This window comes from Geotrypetes seraphini, chromosome 5 (genome assembly GCF_902459505.1).
Source record: "Geotrypetes seraphini chromosome 5, aGeoSer1.1, whole genome shotgun sequence".
NCBI classification, from domain to species: Eukaryota; Metazoa; Chordata; class Amphibia; order Gymnophiona; family Dermophiidae; genus Geotrypetes; species Geotrypetes seraphini.
Window position 1 is genome coordinate 161837621 of NC_047088.1, and position 17560 is coordinate 161855180.

The 17560-nt window shown below is 43.5% G+C and overlaps 1 protein-coding gene across 1 annotated transcript in view; it reads left to right on the plus strand.

The window, feature by feature from the left end:
- The window catches only part of UNC80 (unc-80 homolog, NALCN channel complex subunit), a 392207-nt gene that overhangs the window by 322655 nt on the left and 51992 nt on the right, over positions 1 to 17560 (plus strand). Inside the window, 3 exon segments of the mRNA XM_033945805.1 lie at positions 5983 to 6162; positions 9486 to 9624; positions 17341 to 17397. Coding sequence (XP_033801696.1) covers positions 5983 to 6162; positions 9486 to 9624; positions 17341 to 17397 — 376 coding nt within the window.

The following is a 17560-nucleotide window of genomic DNA, read 5'->3' on the forward strand; positions in this document are numbered from 1 at the left end:
AAGACACCATCAACATCTTCTATCATATCAAGCAGCCTTATGGGGCAAAGACCTGGAAAAACTGATTATACACGCAAATAACTATGGTGAATTTAGGAAACACCCAAAAACATACCTGTTCTTGGAGTACCTAGGTAACGAATCTGTACAATCTCTCCCATAAAAACTGATCCCTTAAACTGTTAGTCACTAATCTCTAACTATGTATGTTTCACTCAATTTGTAGCATCTTTCTAATCATTGTAAACCACATAGAACTTCACGGCCCTGCGGTATATAAACTGTTATTATTATTATTATTTACCAACAAGATCGCCACCTCATCCTCCAAGCAGTGGCGTACCAAGGGGGGGGTGGGGGGGGGAGGTGCGCCCCGGGTGCCAGCCCTAAGGGGGTGCTCCCGGCCTTGCCGTTCAGTCCCCCCCACCCCCGAAGGACCGCTCGCCCCACTGACCTTCCTGCACCACCTCTGAAGCAGCCCGCAGCAGGATCGCAAAGTCAGCGTCAGCGATCCCTCCGCTGCTTCCTGCGCCGCGATCCCGCCCCTCCTCTGACGTCAGAGGAGGGGCGGGACCGTGGCGCAGGAAGCAGCACAGGGATCGCTGACGCTGACTTCGCGATCCTGCTGCGGCTGCTTCATAGGTGGTGCGGGGAGGCCAGGGGGGCGAGCGGTCCTTCGGGATGGGTCGGGGCATCAGGCCTTCAGGGTGGGGCGGGCGGGCAGGCAGGCAGGCTTTCAAGGGGGGACAGGCCTTCGGGGGGGGTGCAGACCTTCAAGAGGGAGACAGGCAGGCCTTCAGGGGGGGTGCAGGCCTTCAAGGGGGGGGCAGGCCTTCAAGGGGGGAAAGGCAGGCAGGCCTTCAAGGGGGGGACAGGCCTTCAAGGGGGGACAGGCCTTCAAGGGGGGGTGCAGGCCTTCAAGGGGGAGACAGGCCTACAAGGGGGGGACAGGCCTACAAGGGGGTGGGACAGGCCTTCAAGGGGGGGACAGGCCTTCGGGGGGGGTGTAGACCTTCAAGGGAGTGCAGGCCTTCGGGGGTGGTGCAGGCCTTCAAGGGGGGGTGCAGGCCTTCCAGGGGGGACAGGCCTTCAAGGGGGGAAGGCAGGCAGGCAGGCCTTCAAGGGGGGACAGGCCTACAAGGGGGGGACAGGCCTACAAGGGGGTGGGACAGGCCTTCGGGGGGGTGCAGACCTTCAAGGGAGTGCAGGCCTTCGGGGGGGGTGCAGGCCTTCAAGGGGGTGCAGGCCTTCAAGGGGGGACAGGCCTTCAAGGGGGGGAAAGGCAGGCAGGCAGGCCTTCAAGGGGGGACAGGCCTACAAGGGGGGGGGGAGAAGCTACAAGGGGGTGGGACAGGCCTTCAAGTGGGGGACAGGCCTTCGGGGGGTGCAGGCCTTCGGGGGGTGCAGACCTTCAAGGGGGACAGGCAGGCAGGCCTTCAAGGGGGGGACAGGCCTACAAGGAGATGGGACAGGCCTTCAAGGGGGGTGCAGGCCTTCAAGGGGGGACAGGCAGACCTTTAAGGGGAGACAGGCCTTTGGGGGGGACCATGATTTAGAAGTACACGGAGGGAAGGGGGTGTTCAAAGAGACGTGCATATGCCAAACTTTGGGGGGGGGAAGAAATAATGGGTCTGAAAATAGAGGAGAGGGAGAGAGATGATGGACCATGGGATTTAGGGAGGGAAGGAACAGAAAGGGAGAGAAATTGGACACAAGGGATGGTGTGGAGGAGGGATAGAGATAATGGATAGGAGGGTAATTAGGAAAAGAAAGGGAGAGATGGTGGACTCTGGGGTGGTGGGGAAGGAGGGAGAGATGCCGGATGAAAGGGTATTTAAGAAAAGGTGGATCTGTGGAGGGAGATGAAAAAAAGGAAAGATACCAGACTTCCTGGGAAGGGAAGGGAAATGGAAAGGGAGGACAGAGTTGGCAGATGGATGGTTAGCATGCAGAAAGAAGGAGACCCTGGCAAGCAAGTTATCAGAAGAAAACCAGAGCCTTGGACCAACAAGATTTGAAATATAACCAGACAACAAAAGGTAGAAAAATTAATTTTATTTTCTGTTTTGTGATTATAATATGTCAGATTTGAAATGTGTATCCTGCCAGAGCTGGTGTTGGACTGCAAACGTGAGCTAGGATTTAACTGAGAGAGGAAAAGTCCTTTTTGTTTCTTTATTTTATTTACACCACAGCGCCAGTGTGGTTAGGAGAAGCCAAAGGGGGTGAAAAAGCTATAAAACCCACCAGGAGTTTTGAAAAAAATCACCCAACTGGGCAGGAAAATCGAATTGAAAAACAAATTCAATAGTGCTGAATCGAATCAAAATTTTTTTTCCTGTATCTGGCAGCATTAGTTTGCGCTACTGTCTTAGACTTTAGGACCTGGGATTGAGGAGAGATGGCATCCTCAGTGCTTTATAATGCAAGTGAAACGAGGATTTGGTCAGACTTTTGAAGGGTCTGCAGAAAAAAAATATTGTATAGGCCGTGGACATGAGACAGCAGGAAATGGGAACTTTTCTTCCTTCTATTTTTGTGAATGGAAAGGCTGAGGATGTCAAAGAGTTCAGTTAAAATATGTGCTTTATAAGAAAATATAATAATGTGTTTTATAAAGTTTATAGCATAGCTGGCCTACCCAGTGAGGTGTTCCTAGTGGTGATGGTGGCAGCATGTCAATGTGTTGAGAGGAAGAGGTGATCTGGGAAATTCTGCTGAGCAAACTCCGGGCCCATTTCCACCCCCCAGTTAGTCCACTCCACTCAACTGGTTCACACACTGAGTGGGTCTTTGGGTGTTGTTTTGGGATCTCTTCCAGTGGTTTATCAGTATCTCCTTCTGGTCCAAGGAAGGAAACTTTGTTATCCTTAGCATTGACCTACAGAATATATTTGTAACAGCGCTGCTTGTGTGGCATTAGGCTATGTTGTGATCGAAAGAAAAAAACAGACCTTTGCACATTTTTGCACTATATGGTGGGTGTATGAGGAGATTCACATTTCCTGCACAGCTAAGTCCATGTGAAGTTACCTTGTGCTGTATTTGACATCTAGCAAGGTCTCTGTTTGAAAGGAAAGATCTAAACTTAAAAATGAAGTGGCCAGAAGTTATGGTAAAAGCAGATAGTGTAGCTGGTTTTAAGAAAGATTTGGACAAATTCCTGGAGGAAAAGTCCATAATCTGTTATTAAGACATGGGGGAAGTGTCTGCTTGCCCTGGATCGGTAGCATGGAATGTTGCTACTCTTTGGGTTTTGACCAGGTATTAGTGTCCTGGATTGGCTACCATGCGAATGGGCTACTGGGCATGATGGACCATTGGTCTGACCCAGTTAGGCTATTCTTATGTTATGTTCTCATCTGTAGGGGCCTTTGTTTTCACTTCTTATTTTAATGTATTTTTTTTCTGGGAACTTATCAGTGTTTTTTATAATGGGAACAAAAATGGAAGAGAATTAATGTGTGTGGGATGAGGGGGTAACTAATTTCTTCAGCTAAATAATTCAATCCACTTCAAACAGACATAGGAGAACTCAAGCACCATTCACACACCCTCCAACCAAAAACGTCAAAAGAAAAAACTGTTCGACAACCTCCTAGCCATTCGAGCTGCAACACTCGACCCCCAACTCTACAATCAATTGACATCGACCACAGACTGCAAAACCTTCAAAAAGAAATAAAAACCCTTCTATTCAAAAAACACATAAAACCGAACTAACACAATCAGAACTGTCCCAAGCATCACCTGCAACTACTCCAAATGTACTTCTGATGTCATGACAATTCAGACATAATTTATGTTATGTTATGTTTGGAATATAAGAAAATTTTCACTGCCTGTTTCTATTCTGACCATTTATTCTGTTTCATGGTCATTACAAAAAATATTTTTTTACATAGGGGGGGGGGTGTCAAAAAATGATGGGCCCCGGGTGCCACATACCCTAGGTACGCCACTGCCTCCAAGAGAATTATCTTTCAACTTCCATCAAAGAACATTCCTTCATCAGGCTCCTTCCTCAAGCTCAATGCCTTAGAACCAGTACCTCCGCAGGAGAGGGACCGAAGATTCAACTCCAAGTACTTCCTCATACCGAATAAGACCAAAAGCATCTATCCAATTTTATACTCTGGGCTCTAAACAAATACTTGGTGAAAAATAAAATCCAAATGCTCTCTCTGGGAACCCTATTACAACTGATGGAGAAAGATGACTGACTTTGTTCTCTGGACTTCAAAAAAACCTACACACACATTCCCATCCTTCCAGCCCACAGGAAATATCTTTGTTTTCAGGTGGGGGGGACACCAATTCCAGTACAAGGTGCTTCTATTTGGTTTTGTATCAGCACCCAGAATATTCACAAAATGTTGAGTGGTAGTGGCTGCAACACTTCATGTTTATGACTTTCATGTCTTCACTTATCTGGATGACAAGGCCCCAACACCTCAAAGAGCTCGTCTGGCCATGGATTCAACTGTACGTCTTCTCGAATTTCTGAAATTTGCAATGCAGCATTAGCAATGTGATCCTTTTGCCATCGACCTGCCACGGAAGCCTTCACTCTGCAGCACTTCCTGTTCCCTCTGTATTTTTAGCATTTTTCTGTTATGGATCTTAAGAAAATGCACTTGAATAATACGCTTTTCAAAAGAAAATGTATCTTTATATTACTGTTTCATCTACCTGGTGCTAATATTTATTTGCATGTGTATTTTTTCAAAACTGCTGTTGAGTCTGTGATTGACAAAACAAAGATTGACATTGTCCTACCCACCCACCCCTCTTTTACAAAGCTGCATGGCGATGGCCCCAAAGCCATTTAAATCCCTATGGGTGTTGGGGCAGTTACTTCAGTGGCCTATGCTAAATGACTTCATAAAAGAGGCCCTTAATTACAACTATGAAATGGTTATGGTATTTTTTTTCTCACATGGTGTTTTTGTTTTGTTTGGCACACACTTAATCTTTATTATTATATTTTTATTTTTTCATTTAGTATCTAGCATGTGTAACATACAGTGTGCTGTCTTTGATTTTACATGAGTGTATTTGAATATAAATGATAGACTCCTGAAGAAGGTACTGTTGAGTACCAAAATGCTGACAGCGTTGAGTTATTCATTATCAATAAGGATTCCATAAGGAAGCATTTCGTCCACTCCCACTGTTTTTTTTCATGTGATTGATATTATCATGGGGACTCTGTGTCATTCATTGTAGTATAGCTATGGGTGGGCCTGAGTGGGCGCAGGCCAACCTATTCTTGGTTAAGACCCACCCTTTTTTCGTTCACTAATAAGATTCAGCTGTGTTCACTTCACATTCCTCTCTTCCACCCCCAGATTCAGTATTCCCCCCACCCCCACCCCCAATGTCAATGGCCCAGCAACTCCATCCCTTCCCTGATCTACCTCAGCATATTTGCTGGCAGCAGCAACTACACACTTCCACCGGTTGCATCAGCCCCTCAGGCTTTCCTCTGCTATGTCTTGCCTTTGCTGTTTCCTTTCTAGTAGGAAGCGACAGAAGGTTGTCTACAGGGCTGGTGCATGCACCAGATTTGCACTAATGTTGCTATCAGTGAAGATGCTGAAGTAGATGGGGGAGGAATTGCCAGGACAAAAGTGGAGGGAGGCAAATGCCAGATCCAGGGGCAGAGGAGGGGGAGAATGATGCAGGAAAAAAGGGAAGGTGTTAGGAGACCAACGCATTTTAACTGTAGGCCCACCCAAAATGGCAGGTCTGGCTATGCCACTGCCTATACCTCATCTTTTACATTATTTTCCTCTTATCTTGATCTTCTTCTCTTCTGTCTTTTTTCTATTGTCCTTCTTTATGACCTTTTCTAATCTTTCATCACTTCTCAACTCTTTTGCCATTTTACCTTCTTTACTACATTCCTGTTTTCTCCCAACTTTTTCATGCCGTCTTTTTGATAAGGTGTAGTAACAAGGCTCTTTCTAATTATTGCAGCATACCAAGGAAAGACATCAATCAGCACTGTTGGTACTTCAACCTCAGCTTACAGACTGAGCCTAGCTACTATGTCTCGCTCCAACACAGGCACTGGCACAGTCTGGGAGCAAGACAGCGAACCATCTCAACAGGCTTCACAGGATACGCTGAGCCGTACAGACGAAGAGGATGAAGAAAGTGAGTGATTCTGGAATCTGGATAACAGAGGAGAATGCAGGCTGATCAATGTCTCTCACCATGTAACCAACCCAGACTCATGGTGATTGAATGGGATAGAAATATTTTAAATAAATACATAAATAATCTCTTCTCCCTTAATCACATTCTCCTTCTGAAGCAAAAACTCCTAATGCAATTAGAAAATTGATAAGAAGATATTTTGATGGAATTTAATAACATCAAAAATCATGGTTTTAATTGTATTTTACTTACAAAGACTTGAGCCAAATTCAGTGCTGCTAATTAATTTACAAAATTAAATAAAAATGGGTCAAAAAGAAAAAAGTAGGGAAAAGAGAAAGTGGGAGATGAAAGAGAGAAAGAAAGATAGGAAAAGGAAGATGCATATAGGCAGGTTCATGGCAGTCCACTAGGGAGGTTTAAAGGGCTTCGGGGCCATTGCCGCGCAGCAGCTGCTACCACGGCTTCATAAAACAGGGGGTTAATGTTGAAAGTTTATATGTCTGTCCATACTTCTTTGTCCGAGACCAACAGGAAAGGGATACCAAGCATGTAATGCCAGAAGACATACAAGAAGAAGAAACACACAGTTGAGCTTAAGAACAGGAATGTAAGGTGCTTTATTTGAATTGACCTCTCACGGCCTGTGTTTCAGCTGAGTGCCTGCATCAGGGGTCTAATTTGTGATGTATCTCCACCTTACTTCACCAAACAGAGATGGCAAAGTCTCATGAACACTGGGTAAGATTGTCTGGATCAATATGAAATCACGACACACAGTGCTTTCCATTGAGTCATGTGTTGTATTTTAACGTTTCTCAGTGGAAAGCACTGTGTGCCCCAATTTCATATTGATCCATGCAATCTTACCAAGTGTTTCTTATGAGAATTTGCTATTTCTGTACAATGGAGTAAGGAGGAGATACATCATAATTTAGACCCCTGACACAGGCATTCATCCGAAACAGGGGTCTTGTCAGGTTAGTTTGAATAAAGCACCTTACATTCCTGTTCTTAAGCCCATCTGTGTGCTTCTTCTTGTATGTCTTTCTTTGGAATGAGTGTTTGTTTTACTCTTTAAGAGCAGCCACATGCTCCTTTATTCCCTGCACTAGCTGCCTGTTGAGTATCGGGTACAGTTCAAGCTGATAGTGATGACATTTAAGGTGCTGTGGGCAGTGGCGTAGTAAAAGGGCGGTCTCCCCCCCCCAGCGCCATCTTGGTGGGGGCGCCGGCACCCATCCTCCTCTCCACCACCCCCACTCCTTCCCTGCCCCCCCACTGCCACGTGCGTGCACCCCCCTTCCCTTCCCCCCCATACCTCTTTAACCCCAACTTGCTGCTCGCTCCAGCGTTGGCTCTTCCTCTGATGTCACTTCCTAGGTGCGGGTCCAGGAAGTGATGTCAGAGAAAGAGCCAATGCTGGCGTGAGCAACAGGTTGGAGTTGCTGCTCGTGCCGGTAACATTAAAGAGGTACAGGAAGGGAAGGGGCAGAAGGGGGTGGGAGGCAGAGAAGAGGGCAGGGGAGAGACGCCACTACACCGGGTGCCTCTCACCCTTGCTACACCACTGGCTGAAGGGATTAGCCCTGGATTACCTTTGTTGAAGGTTACGGGAGTATCAGCCAGGGTAGGCTTTGCAGTCTGTGAATCAAAGCCTTTTTGTGTTGCCAGGGGTATGGGAGGTTCATTTGAAGAATGTATGACACCGTTTTATTTTCAGTGGCTGCACCGTTAGGATGGAATGCCTTGTCTGATACTGAAGCAATCTAGCAATGTGCAGGTTTGTGGGAATCTGCAAGCAGTTGATAATACAATATTTTAGGTTGGCGTATCAGGATTTTGAGGACTGAGGGGGTTGAAAGTTCGTTGCTGAGGAATATTTTGAACTCTTAGTCATGGAGGATTCTCTTACATATGTATTATATTTGTGTGGGGGTTTTGTAGGGGCAGAATTGATTGTGGGACTATTGTTATATACTTCTTGTGTATGTGTAAATCATATCAGGGTTGATATTCAAATAAATTTAAACAACCAGAAACAGCTCCTGACCATTTAAATCACTTGTGTGGGACTAACCAGGCATATTCAGTGGGACTTAACAGCAGAGTACCATTGAATATTCACAGTTAGTGCTTAAGACGAAACTGGATGTTTTGTGGGTGGTCCAGGGCAGAGTGAGCACTTATGTGGTTTAGTGCCAATATTCAGTACTTAATAACATAAGATAACTACATAAATAGGACTGTGTAAAACACAGTTCTGTATATATGCATCACCTTATGCAGTTAAGAGCTGAATATTGCACTTAACTGCATAAGTTTTAACTGGCCATGCATGCCTGGCTATTCAGTGCCTGTGCTTGGACATGGCTCAGCATTGAATATCCAGGGACAAAGCCAATGGCGGTCAAAGAAACTGAACATCTACCCCATTGTGTCTTTTGAGACAGGCAGTCCATAAATGTGATTAAATAAATTATCACACAAAAGGTAAAAAGGTCTTGCTTATTTCAATAAAGGACACACACAAACTGTGGACCCGACACAGCACTGTGTTTTGGCGACTAGAAACGCCTGCATCAGGGGTCATTGTAGTGTTGTAATCCACAGGTAACAAGTCCCTTGTTGATACAAGGCTGGGTCAATCAAACACACACAAAAAGGGCCGGGCGCTGAAAAGCTGTTGAAGTTTCTTGAACTGCTTCAACAGCTTTTCAGCGCGCAGCCTTTTTTTGTGTGTTTGATTGACCCAGCCTTGTATCAACAAAGGACTTGTTACCTGTGGATTATAACACTACAGTGACCCCTGATGCAGGCATTTCTAGTCGCCGAAATACAGCGCTGTGTCGGGTCCACAGTTTGTGTGTCCTTTATTGAAATAAACAAGATCTTTTTACATCAGTGATCTTCAGTGGAGTGTTCATTGTCCGTTCCCACTGTTTTTTTGTGTGATTTTGAACCCGTGGGGTTTTTGTCTTGTTGGACATTAAATAAATGATGCCAGATAATAGGGATGGTTCATGAAACCACCACTTATCATATGATACAATATTGGCAAGTCATAATCTTAGTTTGTGATGTTGTGATTCTCCTCACAACTCATCTATGCTGGATTTTAATCTTGCACACTTTAACAAAAGTTTTTTTATCCTGCAGGTGCACAGTGAGAGAAAAACTTCATAATCAGGCTTTTGATTTCTTAAATTGAACAGCCCTACTTGAATGACGCTTTGTAATTCATGACTCAGAATTTGAATGTCTACCAGAAGAAAAAAAAAATTAAAATCCCCTGTGTGTGTTTTATTTCCTCTCGCCAGATGATTCAGTGAGCATGCCCAGTGTGGTAAGTGAGCAAGAAGCATATCTCATGAGTGCCATCGGGAGGCGACGATTTTCCAGCCACGTCTCTAGTATGTCTGCCCCTCAACCAGAAGGGGTCATGCTTCCTAGCCAAAGGTAATGGACAGAGAGTAAAAATTATAAAAAATAAAAAATTGTGCATGCATCTAAGAATTTCGGAGAAAAATGGAACTATATCTGTCTATAAGATCAAAATGCTCAGGAAATGAAGACTTTCAGGGCAGCTAGTAACATGCCTTGCTTCAAAACAAGGTCCAGACCAAATTTTGGCTTTCAATAAAATAAAAATTTATTTAAAGAACTTAGGACATACTGTGTTACCAGTCAATATCTCTTCCTGGGCAGAACTGGAGTAGTTTCCTCTTGTACATTAACCCAGGGGAGACATTGACTTCTATGAAACCTCCCCACCTATCAAAGTTACAAAATAAATTCTCTGTTTTATAGTTTTACCAGTAGAATGAAAAGGTACCATTGTAAAACAAGAGCTTTCCAGGGGATTAAACATGTTGTATTCCAACTAGCTAAATTGCCTTCATAGGTACTAAACTATTTGCTCGGCTGAGCATGCAATTCAAATGGACAGGAATAAGTAGCTTTGAGTTTCTTGATTCACGTTAATGTGATTGACAAGATGCAGAAAGGTTTCTTCGGCAGAATGTTTGCTGGAGGTGGGTTTTAGAGTCAAGATTGTTTCCCTTCCACATTAAAAAGTAGTGTTGTGAACAAAGGGGAGAGCAGAAGCTTAACCTCTAGTGCAGTTTTAGTTATCCACTTACACTCCTGGGTTCTGTATAGTGCAGCTCCAAGGGCCTAGAGATGGGATCGGGTCACCTTTGTCTGTGATTTTGATCTAGTCCGGTATTTAAATCTCCCATCTAGGTAACCAACTGGAAGAGCATGACTACAATATCCATAATAGATATCATAGACTTACAGTTCTAGAATCAATTTATTTTATTTATTTATTTCTAAAGTTTCTAGCCCACCTATAACTAAGCGGTTAACAATTAAAACAGTCACAATAGTTCATGGACAATACAGTTACATAATGTATTCAGTTACATCACAATCACATAGTAATTTAGTCAAGTTACATCAAAAGCTCAACGAATTTACATATTATCCATCCCCACTTAATAAGGTGCAGTAATCACAATTCAAATTTATTATCAAATACGCTTACTAGCAAAGTTTCAGAGGAAAGCCTCCACATACAGTTGTGCCGTCAACGTCCTTCTAAACTGTAAACGATCAGAACAGGTCCTCAGAATGCCAGGGAGGGAATTCCATAATTTTATCCCCGCCACGGACAACATTGTCGTTCTAGATTTAGCATACTGAACAGTTTTCTCCTTCTTGGAAGCCATTACATAAATACTGCTCATTTTAACATGATACTAATTGCACATTGAAAAGTTCTGAGTCTATGGCCCTGCGCTTTCAGGTACAGTGAGCTCCAAGTTGGGTCTGATTTCTGGATAGGCTTGCTCTTGCCATATAATAGTAACTTCTTTCACCAGCTGGGTTATCCAGGTGTGCATTAAAGAGCATGTGAGGTGACAGGATATAGCACCAAGGAACAGACATGTTATTTTTCCACTCTATAAAGTATTCGTTGAATCATGTATGGACTATGGGGTAAAACTTTGGTTATCCAACCTCACAAAGGAAAGTGAAATGTGGGGGAAACGTACAAAAGTAAACTACTGAAAGTAAATACAGCTTACATATTCAAAAACTTTAGTTATTGCCCTTAGAAAAAGAGAGGTTTGGGAGAGTTAAATATGCTACATAAATGTAGCATAGGATTATATCAGGATCTCACAGACAAGCATTGTAGTTCATGCAGAAGTAATAAACAAATATATGGGGGGACACTAAAAGGTTATGTTTTAAAGATCCCAACAGAGGAATTGATTCTTTACTAAATATTTTGGCAGCAGAGAGTCTGATTGTTACACAATTAATCACAACAAAAAGTTTTGTAGGATAAGAGATTGTGGGTGTGATATAATTAGACTCTAATGAAAAGTTCTGATCATCATATTTGGGTCCGAGGACAATTATTTTTCACATTAAAGCTAGCTAAAGGTACTGTTTGGTTTGGCATGTGTTTTTTTGGGATGGAGGGGGTGAGTGGTAGGGTGAGCTTGCCTTCCCTTGAATTACCATGTTAAAGAAAGTTTTAAGGTAACTAGAAATAGTTTAGTTTGAATGGACCTGTGATCTGCTTTGAAACTAACCAACTACAAAACATTCTGTCAGTGCAATACTGAAGTTACAATTTGCCTTACCCTATTTCAGCAAGTATAATAGCCTGACCATACATAAAGCAATTTATACAAAAGAAAAGTTTTGTAAAGTAAAATAAATCCTTGGAGTTAGTGTGTTCTCCAGTGAACAGCTCCTGATCCATTCGATTCAATTTTTTATACCGTTGAGTGATTTGGTTCATTCAGGGCCCCTTTTACAAAGCTGTATTAGCGATGCTGCCACAATAAATACACTGAAGCTCATAGGGATTGAATGGGCTTTGGTGCATTTAGTACGGCTGCATCACCACCGTGGCTTTGTAAATGGGGCCCTCAATGCTGTGTTCACCTCCCCCCCTTTTATGAAGCCGCTTTTGGCTTTTTTATTGCTGGCCACAGCAGTAAAATAGAATTCCTATGAGCATTGGCTGCTCCCGACGCTCATAGGAACTCTATGAGCATCGGGAGTAGCGCTGAACATTCAGCACGTCGGTCTGTGCTAAAAACCGCTTTTGCAGTTTTATAAAAGGGAGGTGGGGTTTAGAAAATAAGCATTGGTTGACTTTCTTGTCTTGATTTATTTATGACATTTGCAAATATGCGTTGATATTGGGGCAATGTATAGATCACTGAGTGACAGCTCTTTCAAGTCATAAAAGTGTGAGGCCAGTATCAAATCTTTTTTTTTTTTTTTACTAGAGAGAAAAGAGGCCCCACAGTACATGAGATTTTAAAGAATGTGTACAAAAACACAGTGATTCATTCGGTGTCTGTGAGCACATTAAAATGTTTGCAAAATGCCAGCAACCAAAGATGAGAGATGTGAAGGAGAAATTCCCTCATGGCTAACGTGATCATACATCACGTTTTGAATGGGACCATGCTGTTTTTAGGTAGCCTATCCCGTAGTCCCCAAGCACAGCTTTGGGACGCCAAAATGTCCCGTTTTCAGAAAGAGAGCAACCCACTGTAACAATTTTTTTAAAAAGGTGCTGTGCTTGGGGACAATGGGATGCGACTTTACAAGTGGCAGGCCCACAAGCCTTCCCCCTCCCCCAAGTCAATTCTGACATCGAAGAGGAAGTTCCGGGCCAGCCAATTGCTGGCCCAGAACTTCCTCTCCGACATCAGAATTGACGTCGGGGGGGTGGGGGGTGGGGGGTGGAGGGCTTGTGAACCCGACACTTGTAAAGTTGCTGCATGCATCTGGCCTGTTGCTGCGTCGGCGTCAGGGAAGCAGGAAGAAATCAGCGGCTGTGGCTTGAAGAAATTTGCGGCGATGGGGGGGGCAGGAAAAGAGAAAGAAAGAAAGGGGGGCAGGGAGAGAAAAAGAAAGGGGGGCAGGGAGAGAGAGAAAGAAAGAAAGACAGATATCTACAATGTTATTACCTAAAAATAAGTAGATGTCCTGTTTTGAGGAAAAAAATAAATGGTCACATTACTCATGACCAACTAGTGCCTTTTTGACAAGCTGAAATCACATTAGAAAGCTTCACTTGAGTTTATCATTCACTTCAGTGCATCAACACAGATTCTGCAACACTCTCTCAGGCAAAATAACACTAGTTGTGGTAACAGTCTAATACAACAGATTCTTATGGGCTAGGCCCCAAAACTGTGATCCAGAATCAGGTATGTAAATATGATTTTATATATATACAAAACTTATACTTGAAAATTAATGAAAGCACATATCTATGAGCGGGTACAATGCTATCAAGCAAAACAATCCATTAATTCACAATGAAGCAAACACCAGTAGGTGAAGACATCTTTATATGACAGTTTTCACTAAACAGGTAACCATTTTAGTAAGGTATAAATTTATCTGTTATGGCTAGGCTCCATAGCAAAGTTTCTTGCAAAGATTTGCTATGAAATTCATTTGCAAATGGGCAAATTTTACCTGAAGTAGGTTGTTTAAACCAGGTTAGTTAATCTGTCCAGGGATGGCTGAAGGGACTTTAGCGCCCTGAGCCAACTTTTATATTGACACCTCCTCCTCCCCCTCGCCCCCCACAGCTTACAATCTGGTATTTTTCTTTCCACTCTCTTTCCCCCATCTCTAAATCCCATCCCCACCCCCCACTGACGATAAAGGGTATCAAAATCCCAATTCGGCATCCTTCTTTCTTCCCTCCCTCCTATCCTGTGGCTCTGAACTATGGGAAGAGGGAAGGATTTTGGCGCCCTTTATCACTGGCACCCTGGGCGAGTTTTGGAGTGCTCCCCATAGGGATTATGGTGAGAAGTGTACCTGGGACCCCTTATGTGAAGTTCACTGAAGTCCCCCCTAGGGTGCCCCGTGGCTCTGCTTGGATTTCTATGTGGCCAGTCTACTACATCCCAATGGCTTGTTTTGAGCCTTTTTCTTTTGGACTTTTTTTTTTTTTTTTTGAAAATGGTAAAAAAAAAGATGCACTAAGGTCAAATACATCTAGAAAGGTCATTTAAAAAAAACCCAAAAAAGACATTTTGCCATTTTCTCTACCTAATTTTTGGGTACACTTCACAAAACGTCCAAGTCATATTGAAAATGGTCCTCTTTGTATACCATTTTCCTGAACCATAGTTACGCACAGTGATTTTCTTTTTTTTAAAAAATTCGTTATTGATTTTCCAAACGTCAATAGTGCAAGACACAATATATATATAGCATATGTTAAGTTAATAAAAGCACATTCAACTTACAAATGTACATAAGCAATCATATCCCCCTCCCCCCACCCATCCAATGCTTAATTAATAAAACACAGAAAAATAGATTTTCCCAATAAACTTACCCTATTCAAATTAATGATGTCCTCCCATCTTCCACCCGCCCAAATACTTAAAGGTCAAAATTAGGACAGAAATAGCCCCCCCCCCCTTCCCTGGATGTGTATGAAAATAAATGAAAATTGACTCATAAACAAAGACCTACTATATTGAAGTAATATAAGATGTCAATGGCCCCCAAACCAATTTAAATAAGTTATTGTGCCCCAAACTATCGGCATTCATTTTTTCATACCTATAGCTGGAACACAGATTTGCCCACCAAAAAGGAAACTTTAAGCGGTCATAATTCTTCCAATTACGGGAAATCATCTGCATGGCTATCCCGGTCATGATTATGAAAAGACGGCATTTATATCGATCCAAATGTAATAGTGTGCCACATATGACCTCATATTGTTCCACACATGACCTCATAGTGTTCCACATATGGCCTCATACATCAGTGGAATTGATGATTCCAATATGTTATTAATATTACCCCATATTGATCTCCAAAAGTTAAGTATCAAAAGACAATAGAATAACAGATGATCCAGTGTCCCAATGTCTAGATGACAGTGCCAGCATCTATTAGATGTAGAACAGTCTAACTTTTTTAACCTAACCGGGGTCCAAAACAATCTATGTAACAAGAAAAACCATGTTTGTCTCATAGACGCTGATGCTGTACATCTCATCCTCCAAGGCCCAGAAATATACTGCTTTATCTCAATGCTCCAAATGTCTCTAAGACTATTTTTTGTTTTTTTATTCAAGAAATCAGATATTAATTTACTAGTCTTATAGCCCGTTACATTAACGGGTGCTAGAATATATGTGTGTGTGTCTGTCTTTATTTCTTTCTCTCTCTCTCCTTAGCCGCTTTCTTTCTTTCTGTCTTTCATTTTTCTTGGCTGTCCATCACCACCCCTTGCCTGCTCCCCCTGTCCATTCTCCCTTCCTTTTACCTCCGCTGTGTCCACCACCACCCCTTCAGTGCTCTCCTTATGCAGCAGCAGCCCTTCTCCCTTTGTTTTACCTCCCCCCTGTCCAGCAGCACCTCTTTCTTTCTCCCCCTGTCCAGCAGTAGGCGACCCTTCCTTTTTCTCCCCCCCTCCTTCTTATCCCTATGATACACTTACCTTGCTCTGCCCCTGATCAGAGGTTCCCGACAGCCGCCCAGTTGCACCCATTGGAAAAGTTCCCTCTGCCGCATCCCACACCCCTCCTGATGCGACTCCCGCTGTCTTTCTTTCTGTCTGTCTCTGTCCCTGGTCCCCTTTGTCTTTCTGTCTTTCTGTGTATCTCCCTGCCCCTGTGTCTTTCTTCTTTTCTTTCTGTCTCCCTTCCTCCCTCTGTCTGTCTGTCCAAAGCAGCATTCCCTCCCCCTCCATTTCCCTCCCCCCACACCAGTTCCCTGCAGCAGCATTAGCGTTTCCTCTACCCCCCTTTCCCTTCCCGCGGTACAGACTACGAACCTGGCGATTCCAGCGTGTGCAGCAGTCTTCACACGCTGCTTCGGGCCCTTCTACTGGCCTGATTTACTCTGGCACGTCACTGATGACATCATCAGAGACGCGGCAGAGCAAATCAGGGCAGTAGAAGGGCCCGAAGCAGCGTGTGAAGACTGCTGCACACACTGCTTGAATCGCCAAGGTAGTCGGATCTGCGGGAAGGGAAGGGGGGAGGGGCAAAGGACTCGGGTCCCGATCCGGGGCGAAAAGTTGCTGGGCTCCTCGGTGGGGGCGCTGAGCGGCCGCGATCCCTCTCCTCCAAAACACCCCCCCCCGCCTGCCCGCTCTCTGGAGGAACAGAGATCAGCGGCTGGCTGCGGTCCCGGCTTGTGGAGGCATCGGCGGCTGGTGACGTAAGCGCGCATGCGCATTCCTACCTAAGGTGCCCTACATCTCACGGAAAATGGACGCACGCAGATGGGAGTGCGCATGCGTGGCCTAGCATTTTATTATATTAGATACCACAGGACAGGCTGATGTCCTAAAAAATTTGTCTGGAAGGATAGGACCTGCAGGCTATAATGATTTTTTAGACTTTGCCAATCAGGGAACCCCTTCTGAATGGCTTGCTTCAACTGCAACCACTTATAATTTGAAGACTTAGTAATACCAAATATTTGTTGCAGTCATGAAAAATCAAGCATTTTCCCATCTGACGTAACATCATCTAGTGTACGTATACCTGCTTGCATCCATTGCTTCCAGAAGATCCCAGACTTGCCAATTTGAATCTTGGAGTTTAGCCATAAGGATTGAAAAGTGGATTCTCCACTGGAATATCTGTTAATTAGTTAATAAATTTCAAAGTTTTCCAGGTGTCAAATATAATACTATTGTCCTTTACATAACTGGGTAATCTGATACTCAACACATGAAACAGTCTTAATTTTCAAAAATCAAACACAGTAATAGCTAGAGAAAGGATTGAATAAACAAGCAGGAATCCTAATATCCAGACACCAAATGAAACACTCTTATTCTAAGTAACATATCGTTTGATAGCATTGGCATGCTTATGCACTTAACAGTATATAAATTATGTTTCACTTATATCTATACATTGCCCCTTTAATATATAGAAAATGATTATTTGAGTGCTCTTCCTTTCAGCCCCCTTCTAAAACCTTTATGAAGGAATGCCAACCCAAATGATTTTTTTCTGTCCTTTACTTTTTTTATATTCTATTATTATTTGATTTTCTTGGAAACAGACAGTTGCATGCATTTTTTTTTTTTTGGCATTTTCTTTCCCTAAATGCTTCATCTCCCTACCCCTCCTGCAGTGAACCTAATGTCCTTGATGACTCCAAGGGCCTGGCCGCTGAGGGCAGCCTCTCTAGGTACAGTGTCAATGCTACCTGTGTGTTACTGTTCTGTGCTGGGAATTACAATATTCCCTGTATCCTGTGTCTTTCTTTCATCTGTCTCTTTTATTTTTTTCGTCATGAATAACCAAGCTTGCAAGTCAAAGGTGTAGTGGCTCTGCTTCTGTTTTTGTCTTTG